Source organism: Nymphalis io, chromosome 25 (genome assembly GCF_905147045.1).
Source record: "Nymphalis io chromosome 25, ilAglIoxx1.1, whole genome shotgun sequence".
Classification (NCBI taxonomy): Eukaryota; Metazoa; Arthropoda; class Insecta; order Lepidoptera; family Nymphalidae; genus Nymphalis; species Nymphalis io.
Window position 1 is genome coordinate 2670446 of NC_065912.1, and position 16978 is coordinate 2687423.

The window sequence follows — 16978 nt, forward strand, 5'->3', positions numbered from 1 at the left end:
TGTCTAATTTCATTGAAATTATGCCACATGTGTATTCTGCCAACCCGCATTGAAGCAGCGTGGTGGAATAAGCTCCAAAAGTACCTTCTCCTCAAAAGGGAGAGGAGGCCTTAGCCCAGCAGTGAGACATTAACAGACTGTTAGTGTAGTGTGTGTTTACAACAAAACTATTTTGAACATATGGCGTAACTAACCATGATGTCTGTTTATTTGTATGCCGTATACACGCCAAGTGTTAAGTTTTTGAATTCTTAGAAAAGTTCAATTAAAATGATATTTAATTATATAATTAGAGCATTAAAACAAAAAATATATAATTTATTAACGCTGATGATGTTTCATATCAAAGTTGCACTTGAAATCTAGTTTTTATGGAGTTGAATGAGATGAGATCGTAATCATCTTAAATAGTTAAGTAAAATAATATATGTAAATAATATTCGTTAAATATTTAATCGGAACGATTTATAAATTTTGCTAGCATTTGTCGTATTTTGGTATTAATCCTTACTTGAATTGCTTGTAATTTTAAAGACATTAAATTAAAATAATTATTTACGCGGAGTTATTATTTATTAATATTTTTATTTTATTCATTAGGGAATCAACGTTATATATTTAGAAAAACATTGTCTTATTGTTTATATAATAATATTGTAACAAAATATATGTCAATTATAGGCTAACTTAAAATTCAAATAAAATATTCTCTAACTGACGAAAAACAAAAAAATACATCTTTATCTTGTACATTATTAACAGAGATTTATTGCTTAATATTATGTCCAAGACATGATTGAAAAATGCTTAAATAGTTGTCTCAATGTATTAAACCTGAGCTATCATATCACAAAATCGAGACAGCGAAATCCTTATAAATGTGAAGGTATGGCAAATAAATTTTATCATCACGCTTTTCAAACTAGTTGACTTGCCTACATTGTTGGCGGCCGTGACTTCAATTTATTGAATTGATAAACGAGAAAAATAGGTTGCTTAGCGAATATTTAAGTTCACAAGACAAGGTAACTGGTAACTAGTAAAGTAATTGTAATATTTATAATATACCGAATTATTTTCAAGATAAGTGAAAAAACGCTTATGTTTTTTTTTACTTCACTAAAATTTATGTTATTTTTGATTGTTTAAGGCAAAGATGTAAGTTTTAGTGAATTGTTTATACAATTAATTAAAATCTACAGATAATATTAACTAACTATATGAAACTCATAACCTTAGTTTATGAATGTCGAAAAATTTTACTTATTTATCGTTTTCAGCATATTTTTCAATCCGTGAATATTGCAAGAGATATACGGTATAGTTGTTTGTGGTACCATCCACAAGGGTTTACATTAAACATTAATACTTTCTGATATGGTTCTGCCAAATGTATTCCAGAGGAAGCTGAGCATGGTATGTTGTTTAAAACGTGAATAAAATGTTATAACAAAACAAATTAATGCAAAAGCTACTCACCGTTCTCTTAAGACAGGGTCCAGCCCTACTGTCGGTTCATCTAATATCAATAATTCAGGATCATGAACCAACGCGGCAGCCAGTGAAACTCTTCTTTGCTGTCCTCCAGACAATGACTTTATAAGTCGACTGCCACTAGGCAAATCTAGAAGATTCAAGAGAAATTCAAACTGTTCTGCTAGCTTCTGCGCCTTCATACCATATATTCTTCCGAAGTAGAAAACGGCGTCACGGACAGTAAACTCGCCAACGAGGGCAATGTCCTAATAAAATAAGTTTATATTAAAGTTCATATAAATAAAACAATATTTTTAAATACTAATTCTATCTATTGAAAATACAAGAAATTAACATAAATACTGTATTATTGCCTTGCATTTTAATAATTACGAGTACGTCAAGAAAAAAATAGAACCAACTATATAAAAAATAGTACATTTTGATTCTGCAATATAACCGGCTTAAGCTAATAGCAATGGCAATAAGGAAATTAAATGGTGTAATTAAAAAATAAAAATAAATTATTTAAGGAACAAAATATCGTGTTAAAAGATACGGAAAAATACGAGAAGGGAATACGATAATCTAAAATAGCATAACAAGTTAAGCCGATTTTTTTATTTTGTAGCCTCGATTTTAACTTATTGTCAAGGCGTTGCTCGTTAAAATAATCTTTTATTTTCAAGATATTTTAAAAGACATAAAAAAATCAATAGATCGAAGGAAAACTACTTTCAAAAATCCTTTCTAAACTATATTTAACGCTCTATATAATTTTATTTACAATAATTGTTGGGAGATTTTAATATTTTAAGATCGTATGTGCGTGATCGTGATACCATTTTTTTATGTGCGAGTTACAAATAAGGGTCAATATAATCAAATTATAATTAAATGTAATATTGGATAACTATTTTACCTGAGGCATGTATCCAACTCTTGGTCCAGGAACACCACTCCCTTTTTCTCCTGGTTTACCACCGAGTACCCACACTTCTCCGCTGTCAAGTTTCCGTCTACCAACAATACATGATAGTAATGTCGTTTTTCCACAGCCAGATGCTCCAAGGAGACCATATCTGGAATTCAAAGGCATTGTTAATATTCTGATTAACAATTTTAACCTTCAGTTTTATATAAAACTCTACTGATTATAATTGAGAAGTTAGAAGTTAAACGCAGAGTGTACTCAGAGGCCCAGGATTCATCGGAATATATGCTCAGTGACCAATTAATTTAATTTTAAAATATTAAGAGCAATAATGTTGTCTTAAACATAATGAAAACGAGACGTTCTTGAGATTTGCAATGTCGTTACAAAATTAAACTAGAATTTAAGTGACTTAAACTCAAATTCGTTTTGCTTCGAGATTTTGCAACAGGTTTAAAAATGTCCTATCTAGATCTTTAAATATATTATTAATGCAACTAAGTATTATTAAAATAAATCAAAATTACAATAAATTAATGTTTCGAGGTTATAACAACACCAAGTTATGAATTTTCTGGAATTTAATCAATTAGCAGTATTGTATATTATTGCAGCAGACAAGTCGTTGGTGATCGAAAAAACAAAACATTTGAAATGATTGTTACGACACCTTTATTGTCCTCACAATAAATTTAAGAAGCCGTTTGCTGGGGCGTGATTGGCCAGCCATGCTGCAGATACGCATTCCAACTGCTGTCTTTGCTTCCAACAACAATAACATTTCAACACATTTTCGTGTGACAATTACTGTTTCCGCGCATACGCTTCCCTGTTACTTCATATTTACCTCTGAGCTCAGAATATTTTCTTAAGTTACCTATAGCAATGCTTACGAGCGTCATAAATTATAAAACCTTAATGCCATCTCTTTAATCTTAATATAGGCTTTAAACTTAAATGAATAATAAAATATTCACGTAAACAACATACTTTTATGATTGGCTGACTTTTTTTTATTCGTTTTAATTTCATTATGTAGCGGATTAATTATAAATTTTACGCGTTATAAAGCCTTATGAAGAGAGATAAGACATAAAAAACCAGACGAGTTTTATAAAGAAAAAAAATTTACTTCGATCATGACGTTCTTAAAAGTGGCAAAACTAATAATAAATATTATGTACATTATAATGCATAAGTTTGCACATACACATAGTAAATTGACCACCTGGTGGTAAGTGGTCACCACCGCCCAGAGACATTTGCACTGCAGTAAATATTAACCGTTCCTTACATCGCGACAAACCACAAACCTTGGGAACTAATATGTTATGTCCTTTGTGCCAGTAGTAACACACTCACCCTTCAAACCGGTATAAAATTTTTTATTTAAATTAATTGTTATTATTTTTTAAAATTAATTATATTAAATGTAACGCTATCTCCGGTTCGAAATGTAGATTCTACATTTACATATATGCGAACGTTGAGCAGAGGGAAATTGATGTCTTGATGATCAAAACGTTTTATACAGCAGGCAGGTATAACGGCAGGCATACCTTCTGTAAATAGCTGCTTTTGAAAACATCTGCACAGAACCCACCAAACAAGAATTGAAATGTTCTCGTTGAATATCATATTATTGATAATAATAGCTATTTCAATTTGATGGGCCGGTTGGCGTGGTTGATAAATATTTGCCTTTCACGCCAAAGGTTGTGGCTTCGATTCCCACTAGGATAGACATTTGTGTGCATGTACATATCTGTTTGTCCTGAGTCTGGGTGTAATTATCTATACAAGTATGTATTTACAAAAGAATAGTAGTATATGTAGTGAACCAGTAGTCTGGTTTCCATAGTACAAGCTCTGCGTAGTTTGGGATCAGATGGCCGTGTGAATGTCCCAGGATATTATTGTTATTATTCATTTGGAATACATTTCACCATATAATCTTGTTTTAGTGTGGAAAAGCGGTAAAAATAATATAATGTTATTTATTCTTTCGAAAACCAAGAAAAACTGAAGATTTTGTTAACAATTTTTCATCTTTGCGCTGCTAAGCTGTGTCACATGTGCGACTTACAAAAAAAGTGTGAAATTTTATTCTCGTCAAGTTTGTATTGAACGTTTTTAGAAGTAGATCCTACTTGAGCCGTTGAGTTATTATATTGAAAAAACCAGATTTTGGCACCTTTCATCAAAGATGGCGGCGCGAGCGAAAACATCTCAAGGTCATAAACTTGGATTTTTTCACCAGAGTACAAACCGAAACGACAAATTTGAAAATTGCAAAATAATCTTTGCAAGGTAAAAATCCACACTGACTGGAATAGAAAGAATATTGATAGAATAGTAGGAGAATTTTAGGCTACTTTTTATAATATAATCTTATTAATTTATTTCATATACTAAATTACCTATGTATATAATATATAACTTTAGAGACGAAATACATATTTACATTTTATCTATTTTTATGGTTTTTATAAGGAATTCAGTTTCTTGATTACATATTCATGCTTTATATAAAATTACTACATAATATATTATGATAATTTGATCATGACAAATAGCACTATTAAAATGGAAAAGATACATACAATTATGTTTATTTTTGTTATAAAAACAGAGTTTCCTTAATAATAAGTATATATATATATATAAATATTCTTGATTATTATTTATTTATTATTAATAATATATAGCAACGAATTGTAGTATACGCGCCACGCAAAAAAAGGGAGTAGATATAGGGCTTAAGAGAGTGTCATTTTATCACGGAATTCGAGTCTGTCTAACTTGTTAACTTCACAGCTTCCATCAGCAATATAAATAGCATCAGGTGGTCCATTTGACATTTGATAATTAATACCTATCATAAATAAAAAAGGACCAATAAATATCTAATGCCCCAATAAATGGAAGCTCGTGGTCTGCTATAATAATATAGATAAACGATGACAATATTTGCCTCACAGTCATATTATTTAATAGATAGATTAGCAAACTTCATTGGAATCTCATCAGCGACACTCTTATATTGATAAAAGGTTTTTATACCTTGATTATAGCGTAACCTATTAGTTTAAATTGAGGACTTATTTCGTTTATTTTATTTTGAGTGATCGAGTAAGAGTCAGTAAGTACAGGCACAAGAGACATAGCATAAGACATTCCCAGGGTGGTGGAGCATTGATGATGTAAAAATTATTCTTACAGTCCCCATGTATATGGGCGATGATCATCATTACCTGACCCATTTGTCAGTCTGGCTACCTAATATAAATTTAAAAAATACTACTTACATAATGCCCTTTTCAACTGTCATATCCAAGTACTGTAAGACCGGCTTGTAGTCTGCCTTGTTCTGCCGTCCATAGTACTTGTAGGCGCGCTTCACCACCACAGCTGGCACGGCCATCTTTAATGTTGTGGTACCAGGTTATGAGAACATCGTTTTCGTATTACCTGGAACAAATGTACGTATAAATATTAATGAAACATTTCATTAATGTCTTTAAATATATTTACATATTATTAAATTCAATACAATTTTTCATTCTAATATAATTTTTATTAAAGTTGTTCAATGGTTTGAACACGTGAATCTTAACCGACGATTGTGGGTTCGAAACCAAAATTTCAAACAAGTATCTTTTTTATCATCATGTTATAATTATTTAATGTCAGTTTAATTAAAACTAATATTTGCTTTAACGAATACATTGGTTCATTAAGTATTTCATACGTGTAATGTGTGTATGTATATGCTATTTATATATGTGTGGGCACTTAGGTGTATGTGTTGTCGTATGTCAAGCAAGGAGACACCATTAAACATTCAGAGACTACCTTTATTATTTATGTGAAACATTGATTGCGTCAGGTGTAAGACCAGCTCTTATGGCGTGACTTCAAAGAGCATGACGCTTGTTTATTCCCTCATGCCCCTCTCCGCCGCTCTCCTCATTTGTATGTACGTGGCGCGTATACTTTATTTTTCGTTTGTAGAGATGTTCATACCAAACGCATATTTGGGCAATGCTTTAATAAGACTCCACTCTAATAAATTAACGCTCAGTTTTTAAGCTGGTTCATATATACACTACAGTTACAAAAATATTATATTTATTTAACCAACGAAAGCTTTCCTATAATTGCATATGGTAGACTTTAACAAATTACATGTAATTTTTTTATTGTTAAAAAGAGAGATATTTCTTGTCTGGTTCTCGATAGAATCTAAATTCGAAACGGTGGGAGCTTAAAATTAAATTTAATCTTTTAAAATGATTTAAAAGTGCATTTAAGATCTTGCTTGAATAAGTAGTTTATTAATAAATTTTAAACATTAATTACAATTTGTGTCAAATTAATTTTCTAGTTTTATTTGCTTTATAATTTTAAGTTAGGAAACGAAGCAAAAAATTTATAAACCGCGTTCCGCCTTTAATTTAAGCAAAATGCTAATTCGTATGATAATAATCGATAAAAACTCCATTACTTACATGTTTCACACATATGTAAGTAGTTTAATTAAATTATTATAAAATCTGCATTCTCGAATCGATGAATACTAACTCAATGCTTTTTGCCATCTATTTTTCAACCTTATATCGACTAATACGCCTTATCTTATAAAATTTATTATTTGACAAAGCGAAAGTATTTGCGACGTTTTGTTATAAACCACCTTTAACAAAAAAAGATCGAATAGATTTTGCCTAGACGGATGTTAGGTGCTGCTAGTTTTTATTTTCTTCTCGTATTTATTTAATTTTAAATAATGATAAGTGTGATTAGACGTCTTTTAATCACCATGGATAGGTTTCAAAGCTTCTCAAAAGAAGGCCGTAGCCCAGCGTTAGGACATGTACAGGCTGGCAATGTTACTTTACTCTGACGTCATAAAATTCAGAAATTTACTGGTGGTAGGGCTTTGTGCAAGCTCGTCTGGGTAGGTACCACCCACTCATCAGATATTCTACCGCAAAACAGCAATACTTGATATTGTTGTGTTCCAGTTTGAAGGGTGAGTGAATCAGTGTAATTACAGGCACAAGGGACATAAAATCTTAGTTCCCAAGGTTGGTGGCGCATTGGCTATAAGCGATGGTTGACATTTCTTATAATGCCAATGTCTAAGGGCGTTTGGTGACCACTTACCATCAGGTGGCCCATATGCTCGTCCACCTTCCTATTCTTTAAAAAAAAAGAACGGGGATAACTTACACATAAACATATCTCAATATCATGGAACCCAGAAATCGTTTACAGTTTTCATGAATGTACGCATCGAACACGCACACGCCTGCCTCACCGCGTGATAGCACGAGGCGAGCGAGTATTAGTGCGGTTTTTAATGCTCGCTTAATCGGTATTGCTTAGTTCATTAGTTATTTCGATTAATAATTAGATCGACGGTGCTCGATAATTTTTAAACATAGATCAAAGGCTAATTTGAAACTTGCGCCATTACGTTGCTCGAAAGAATGTGTATCGGCTGTCCTATTAAGCCAAATCAGTTAAACCTAGTTAACAAACATACATATTAGTAATTAAAAATAAATAAACTTAATTCTGTAACAAATATAATTATATTTGTTACAGAATGTTATATAATAATAATGGTCACAGTAAGTCAAAATTATTACATTATATGTATATTAATATTTTTGCGATAGCTGCACAATGAATAAATAATTAATTAGTTATACATAATTATGTACTTCTTTGTGTGTTTGTGTATATCTATACATATATACAAACATATGTAATTAGTAGTTAATATGTATAATATTGTTAGCGTGAACATTTAAAAATAACTCGCTCGTTGGTTGCTTAAATGACTGCTAAGCCTGTGTCGGTTCGACCCCAGGTCGAGTCAATAAAAGAGTTATTAAGTTTCAAGGAATTATCAATAGCATCTCGAGTTAGGTTGACGGCGGAGTAAGGTTGGAAAGTGGCCCGACTTGAAATCTTTTGTTTTGGGCACTCTTTCCAGTTGTGTCCAAATGGCCGTCCCATCGGATTATAAGAATCAAGAGATAGAAAGTACACTTGTGTTTTGCGCACACATATGTATCTACTATAATAAATTCTGTGCAGTTAGTCTCCCCTTTAAAATAATCATTTCGACCGATATCGGTCAGGGTTTTCCTCATTACAAACGCACTACATACATACATCACATTGATCAACATCTTTAATGTACTTGGTTTCGTAGGTACATAGCGTCGGTGTGAGTGAAACCACGACGCGCAACTTATAATAATAAAGTTATTATGTAAATATAATATGTACAACAGCCTCGTACCTTAATATTTAAGGTCGATGTATTTAGTAAGTCTGTATTATTGTTTGTAAATATTAGGCACAGTTATTCACATATATGTACATATGATATAAATAAAAAAAATATAAGTGTGACACGACATGACAAGATTTTGTGGAAGTCGTCAACGAGCAATTTGTGGAATTTATTGTAACATCTTCCAAATGGTTGCCCAAGTTTATTCAATTCAAGTAATCTATTGAGTGCTAAAAAGCTCTGAGCTGCGTGAAAGCGGAAGGTACGAAGTATCTTAGACGTCGTGGTATGCGACGTATTGAGGGTAAACAAATCTTCCACTGATAAACTAAGGCTCTCTTTTTTGAGGCGTAGGCACGGCGCTCATTACACCACGTTCCTCCAATGCGAATTGTATACACATGAGGAATATTTTCACTCGACAAATGCATTTCCTAACGACGTTTTCTTTCCTAGCATAAAATGAAAAAATAAGCATAAGAAAATTAAGTGGTACTTGCCGGTGCTTGAAGAAGAATCAAGTGTTCTGGTTACTGATACATCTCGGTATTGAGGGTAAAAGTAAAAATCCATTCACGATAGTGTTTGAAACTTATTAAAAAAGAAGTGTTTTTGCTTGAACACGCATGCGTGAACATTAGTGTCGTGTACGATACGGGAAATATAAACGGACGTTTGTATTGCGGTTTTTCTTCTGTACTATTCGTGGTACATTTGAAGTGACATAAATACTCGTGCTTTGGAAACGCGTTTGTAACATGATCATTATGATTAACATTTTTACTAAACATAGAAGCATAACATTAACCAGTTAATAAAAATTCTATCACAGATAAGGTATTATAAAAATATTTAATTATAAGAAATCCATTAGAGAAAATAAGCGAAACGATCTATATATTTTTATTGTTATATGTGTGTCCGTAAAAATTTAAGGTCGAATTGAAAAGTGCAGTTTCTATGTGTATAGTAAAAAGTGGAGCAACAGCCTATAAATGTCCCACAACTGGGCTATGATCTTTTCTCCGTTTGAGGACGTTTGAAGCTTATTCTAGCATCCTACTCTAATGCGAATTGGTGAATACACACATGTGAGATTTCTATCCGAAAAATGAAAGTTTCCTGACGTTGTTTTCGTTCGCTGAGCGCGAGATTAATTAACAGAATTTTAGCACAATTTTTAGATAAGTTTCATGTCTCGTCATCTGCAGCCGGGATCCCCCATCCGAGCTCGAGTATTCTCGGTCTGTGAGTAGCCTTTTAAAATGAAGCTATTCGCAAAGTACTGAAGGCAGAAGAATTGGCAAATATGATCACTCAAGTGTCAAGTCGTTACCATTTCTGAATATATCTCATCAATCTGCTAACTACCTTATTACAATAGTACCGGGTAGGACTAATGCTAGTGGGCCTTGTCTGGTACCTGTATAAATATAAAAATATGCACGTTTAATCGCGATGTTTTCCTACAAAGTCGAGCATGAAATGAATTGCAAATCTGTCTACTTTCTTGCAACCATAAAAATATTTTAATTTGAAACATCATTAAATATGCTGTGTGGTTCCGGCAGAATTGGATAGACACCCGTAACTATGGGTGTCGTAATTGCTGTATAAGATTAAGCCGAATAACCTTTATGGAAAACGACTGACTCAACCACATGCTGGTTCCAATCCACAAACAAAAGCATTACACTACACTGAACCTTCATATTAAAAGTCAATTAACAGCCAGCAACATGTTAATGTTTCAATGCTGGGCTAAGGCCTCTTCTGCCTTTGAGAAGAAGGTTTGAAGATTACCCTGTCACGTTCCAATGAAGGTTGGTTGATACATATATGATAGAATTTCAGTTCAATAAAACACATCCAGGTTTCCTGACGATGTTTTGCGAAATCACCGAGCATGAGATAAATTATTGCTGACTGGGATTGAACCTGCGATTACCGCATTTAAACATGATCGTCAAATGCCAGAAAGTGATATGCGACATTAATAATAATAATTATAACATTTAAATACACGCATCATCGCTTATCACCGTAAGTCGATATTCAACATTTTGCGAATGAGATACGAAGAGAGTTCTTACAAAAATTGCTGCTGTTTCTTTTTTATGAGAAACTTATTATTATGAGAATTATTCTCTCTAATTTCTGCTTCCCCTTCCTTCTTAAGTCCACGCGAGCTGGTTCTTGATGTCACCGACTAACTGTGACATCAATTCCATCACGCACCAAGAAATTTGGCAACTCCTTTCTTTGTCGCACTTCCAAAAAATGGAATTCCTTACCAGCTCACGTGTTCCCCTCCTCTTACAACCCGGGTTCCTTCAAACGAGGCGTGAAGAGGCATCTTGCGGGCCGGTAAGGCGGGGACGGCTAATACAGAACATTCTTCCCGACTGTACTGGCCGTCGTCGCGTTTGGACTCTACTACCACTTACCATCAGGTGGAGTAGAGTCATTTGCTACCCCGGCGCATATAAAAAAAAAACTTGTATCCACCCGCGGCTTCACCTGCATGTGTTAGATAACCTCTGATCTTTACTATGCCCTTGACGAGTCAAACTTAAGAAAGCGTAACAAACAAACTCAATTTTGCATTTATAATATTAGTAGGGATTATTATGACGTCATAATCGTGATTCGGAATGAATTAATTTGCAACAGCAAATGATGGGCAATTCACTTCAATTATATAATCATGTTTTTATCAAGAACTGGACGAGAGAACGAATATTTTTATAATTATTCGGAGTTTCTATATTTATTTTCTATATTTTTTTAGTTTATAATACTAATTATAATACTTACTATATACTTTATCTATACTTATATTATAAAGCGACAAGATTTAATTTTTTTGTGTTTGTTTGTAATGGATGAACTCTGAAACTACTGAACCGATTTTAATAATTCTTTCACGATTAGAAAGACACTTTATTCCGAAGTGACACAGGTTATATTTATTTCAGTAATATTAAGACTAATTGTCACAAACTGAGTTCAACGCAGACGAAGCAACGGACACAGCCATTTAGAAATGTAAACGAAATAGTGGATTGATGGAATGGTAACCCATTTAATTGTCAATTAGTTGCCAACCATGGAACACAATGATGGATTGAATTAGCCTTGCCACTAGCATACCCTTGTAACCAAATCAATTGAATCTGCAGTAGAATAACAAGTCGTGTATATGGTAGTAGAAGGTATCACTCACCAGAACATGGACGAAGTGCTGCTATGAGGTTTAAAATAGTAAAATATCAGTAATAGCCAGTTTAACTATAGACACAAGAAATCTTAGTATTCAAGATTGGTTTGCGCATTGAAGACTTAAGGGGTGGTTAATGTTTCTTAAAGTTTGTAAGAAATTATCATCAGATGACCCACATGACAGTCTGCCTGTTTAATACAATAAAAGTCTAATTTAGGATAACTAATAAATTTTACATAAATAAATATACATATAATTATATAAAATTAAAAATAAATTACAAATTGATTGTTGTACTACTAGATGTAATAGGAAGAGTAAACAAAAATTGACATTTAAATGATAATTGTAAACAAAATATGTTTACGCATGAATTTAGGTTCTGCAAATATGATATATGTGCAGAATTTTGTATCGAAACGAGGCCGAGCCATCAAACCTGTTTCCACTGTCCCACTGAGAGCTCTCCCACACCCACACATGTACGTGTGATTACATTTGTTATAACTATGTGTATAATCTCGGGGCTTTCCATTGGTCACATATTTATTCGTGTATCTGTTTCGTAATATACACATTCAATTTTTAAATATATTATTTTAATTTATTGTAACTAGATTTGACATAGAATTTAACAAGTGAAAATTATCGTGTCCGGCTTTTTGCTTTGTTAAGATTCAAGTCTGTACCGCTGTGCTTTAAGCACAGATGCAATTGTGGATAGGAGGTAGACTAGTTTATACGGTATTTCTTGGTCAATGAGTTCAGGTATCTTTCTTGCAACGGATCTCTTAATAGTACAATAGAAGCGGCTCTTTCTAACTATGTTTCTGCTGTTCTTCGGCCGATATTCGCAGCTCAAGTATCATCATCATCATCATCATCATCATATCATTCATATCATACGAAAGACGTCCACTGCTGGGCAAATTCCTCCCCCAAGGATTTCCACGTTGGCCGATCTTGCGCTGCCCGCATCCAACGGCTTCCCGCGACTCGTTCTAAGTCGTCGGTCCACCTTGTAGGGGGCCTGCCCACTGCCACTTCAATTTAGCAATTCTTCGGGCTATGTCGGTTACTTTGGTTCGCATGCGGATTTCATCATTTCTGATTCGATCTCGCAGAGAAACTCCGAGCATAGCCTTCTCCATTGCCCTTTGAGTGACCTTGAGCCTTCTTATGAGGCCCATTGTGAGCGACCACGTCTCTGATCCATAACTCATCACTGGCAACACACACTGTTCGAAGACTTTCGACTTGAGACACTGCGATATTTGGGATGAGAAGATATCGTGTAGCTTCCCGAACGCTGCCCAGCCGAGTTGAATTCGACGATTTACCTCTTTTTCGAAGTTGGACCTACCTAGTTGGATGGTCTGACCTAGGTAGACATAGTTGTCTACAACTTCTAGTGCAGAATTTCCAAACTTGACTTGAGTGGGTGCAACATGGATGTTCGACATGATTTTCGTCTTGTCCATGTTCATTTTTAGACCCACTTGTTGGGAAACCCTGCTGAGGTCATCGAGCATAGTGCCGAGGTTTTCCAAGGTCTCAGCCATAATTACAATGTCATCGGCAAATCGAAGATGAGTGATGTACTCGCTGTTGATATTGATACCAAGTCCGTTCCAGTCCAGAAGCTTGAAAACATCTTCCAATGCAGCGGTAAACAGTTTCGGAGATATCACGTCTCCCTGTCTTACACCTCTCTCCAGTTGGATAGGTTTTGAGTTCTGATCCTGGAGTCGGATCGACATGGTGGTTTTCTCGTACAAGCACTTTAACACCCTGATATATCGATAATCAATTTGGCACCTTTGAAGAGAATTCAGCACGGCCCAGGCTTTGATCGAATCAAAGGCTTTCTCATAGTCCACAAACGCTAAGCAAAGTGGCTGGTTATACTCCTCCGTCTTCTGTATAACTTGCCGCAGCGTATGTATGTGGTCTATGGTGCTAAAGCCTTTCCGGAATCCGGCTTGTTCGGGTGGCTGGAAGTCGTCAAGCCTTTGCTCGAGACGATTCGTAATGACTCTCGAAAACAACTTGTAAACATGACTCAGCAGTGAGATGGGCCTGTAATTCTTCAGAAGGGTTTTATCACCCTTCTTAAAGAAAAGTACCACCACACTTCTGTGCCATGCTTTTGACGTTTGACCATTGGCTATGACGGAGTTAAAAAGCCTCTGAAGAGCCCTGAGGATCGGTGTACCACCCGCCTTCAGAAGCTCGGCTGTAATACCATCATCACCAGGTGCCTTGTTGTTTTTGAGTTGTCCGAGAGCCATTCTAATCTCGAAAAGATTGACGTCCTGAAAATTTTCAGTGTAGTGTCGGGTCAGTCTTGCTCTGGGATCTGCAGCATGACTACTGACAGGTGATTGAGCTGTCGTGTACAGCTGACCGTAGAACTTCTCAACCTCTTCCAACAGCTCAGATCTTGACGTGACTATTCTGCCATCCTCAATTTTCAGCCTTGTCAGTTGACTCTGACCAACAGACAGATCTCTGGCGAACACTTTAGAGCCTTTGTTCCGCTCGATGGCCTCTTTAATGCGCATTGTATTAAATTGGCGAGTGTCGCGAGTTAGAGACTTTGAAATCTGTCTGTTGATCAGCCGATAGCCGGCAGCATCAGCTGGGGACGTCAGAAACATTTTCCGTCTTTCCTCCATAAGCCGTAGGGTAGAGGAAGAGATCTTTTTGGTTCCTTTTGTACGGCTGGTCTTGAAGGTCTTAGACCCAGCCGTACGGACAGTTTCCACAAGCCTGTCGTTGTATGTGTCCACTTCCTCGCAGTCTGCTACGCAATCGAATCGGTTTTGGAGTTCGAGCTGAAAGGCTTCGGGATTTCGGATTTGAAGAGGTGATGGTCGGAGCGTAGACTTCATCAGTCGGGACCTCTGGAGTTTAACATTGATATTTAACGAGCCTCTTACGAGTCTGTGATCGCTCCCAGTTTTGACTGCATTGATCACGGAGACGTCATTAAATATTTGTCTTCTCGTCGATAAGATAAAGTCTATCTCATTCTTGGTTTTTCCATCAGGGCTCACCCAGGTCCATTTACGCTGACCTGGATTCTTGAAAAAGGAGTTCATCATAAAGAGTCCCTACTTCTCCATAAAGTCGGCCAACATCTGGCCCCGAGGGTTGCGGTCTCCAATTCCATGTGGTCCCACCTTTAACTCATCACCGAATCGTTTGCTCAACTTCGCGTTAAAGTCCCCCATTACAACAGTGAAATGAGTCTTATTGGTATGTATGGCTTTAGATAAATCCTCATACATGACCTCAACCTCATCGTCGGAGTGTGTCGAAGTTGGCGCGTATACCTGTATGACCTTCAAAGAATACCGCTTGGTGATTCTGAGTATAAGGTTCGTCACCCTAGTCGACACGCTCTCGATTTTCACAACGTTGTTAACGAGGTACTTGTGGACTATGAACCCGACACCACCTTGAGACAGTTGATCGCCCTCTCGGAAATAGAGAAGGTTACCGGATTTCAGGATCATCGTATCCTCCCCCTGTCTTCGGACTTCAGATAATCCGACGATATCCCAGTGTAACCTGCTCAGTTCTTCCTCCAGTTCGATGATCTCCTCGTCGGTCCGCAGTGTACGCGTGTTATATGTTGCCAGGGCCAGAGGTCGTCGGTGTTGGTAACACGAAATCTGCCGGGGATTCTTAGCACCCCCTGCCCCGCCGTTACCACAGCTTTTACCAAGGCTAGGAATAGCAGGGCTGCCGGGGACTAGGGGCCGTGGTTTAGTTGCGCGAATCATGAGGGGGTATGCCATAATCGCCACGCTTAGCAGACGGGTTGGCGATCACAGTAAGTTAGTCATAGTACTCAGAGAGACGCTGCTGCCCGTTCTCTGGTGTATATTCCCTCGGGTCGACTTCTACGCCCCCCACGGGATGAGATGGGGTGGAGATATTCGTCGCCGTCACCACACGGCACGGCTCAAGTGTTAGCATAAATAATTATAAATTGTATGGTAAATGTTGTTGAAATTATTGAGATAAGATTATTGATACTTTGATAAGGATTTTTAAAACATTGAGGAAATTGCTAATTTTATTTTTTTTGAAAGAACAATAAAAAATACCGCACGAGGAAATAAAGATAAAAATCTTCGTGGTAATAAAGATAACATTTAAATATTTTTGTTTATTATGTTTTTTTTTTACTTTACGTTTGTTCTATTCGAAATAGGCAAAGATCTGTGATATTAACAGTCTGACTTAATCATTTTATATATCTTTTGAGAAAAAAACAATTAATATTCATGATATAACCTTCTTAAAATTAATAACGAGGAAATAAGATAAACTTTTTCTTAAAAGTACTGACAAGAAATATAATTTAAGAACAAATGTGTATCATATTAATATTGTGTTCAGTTTTATTGGTAGTATTTAATCAAAAACTACTTCACAATTTAATATGGAACCTTGTTGATTATATCTTAAGAATGGATATAAACTATATACTACGTATACATGTGTTGTATTTTCAATTTTATAATTTATATTTTCAGTGTTCAGATAATATGATGGCGGATTGAATGTGAATAATACAAATAATGTAAAAGTTGATATATATATCTCGTAGATCAATAATAATATCCTGGGACATTATTCACACACGGCCATCTGATCCCAAACTCAGCAGAGCTTGTACTATGGAAACCAAACAACTGATATACTATACATACTACCTTTCTTTTGTAAATACATACTTTTATAGATAATTGCATCCAGACTCAGGATAAACAGACATGTTCATGCACACAAATGTCTGTCCTGGGTGGGAATTCAACCCACAACCTTCGGTGTGAAAGGCAAGTATCTACCAACCACGCCAACCGGCCCGTCCGTAAATGTATTACAAGAGAAATATTTATATTATTTATTTGTCATAATTAAATGTCACTTTATTCTCATTTCTTTGACACACGATTATGATACAAAGTATTGTAATAATATTTATAAAAGTATATATAAATTAATTTCATGATAA

The 16978-nt window shown here is 35.3% G+C and overlaps 1 protein-coding gene across 1 annotated transcript in view; it reads right to left on the reverse strand.

Moving 5' to 3' along the window:
* LOC126778113 (ABC transporter G family member 23-like) overlaps positions 1-16978 on the reverse strand; it is a 69405-nt gene that overhangs the window by 25447 nt on the left and 26980 nt on the right. The window contains exons 2-4 of the mRNA XM_050501506.1: positions 5719-5881; positions 2399-2558; positions 1480-1742 (exon numbers count right to left, since the gene is read on the reverse strand). Of these exons, the coding sequence (XP_050357463.1) occupies positions 1480-1742; positions 2399-2558; positions 5719-5834 (539 nt within the window). The 5' untranslated portion in view covers positions 5835-5881. The remainder of the gene's footprint in view (positions 1-1479; positions 1743-2398; positions 2559-5718; positions 5882-16978) is intronic.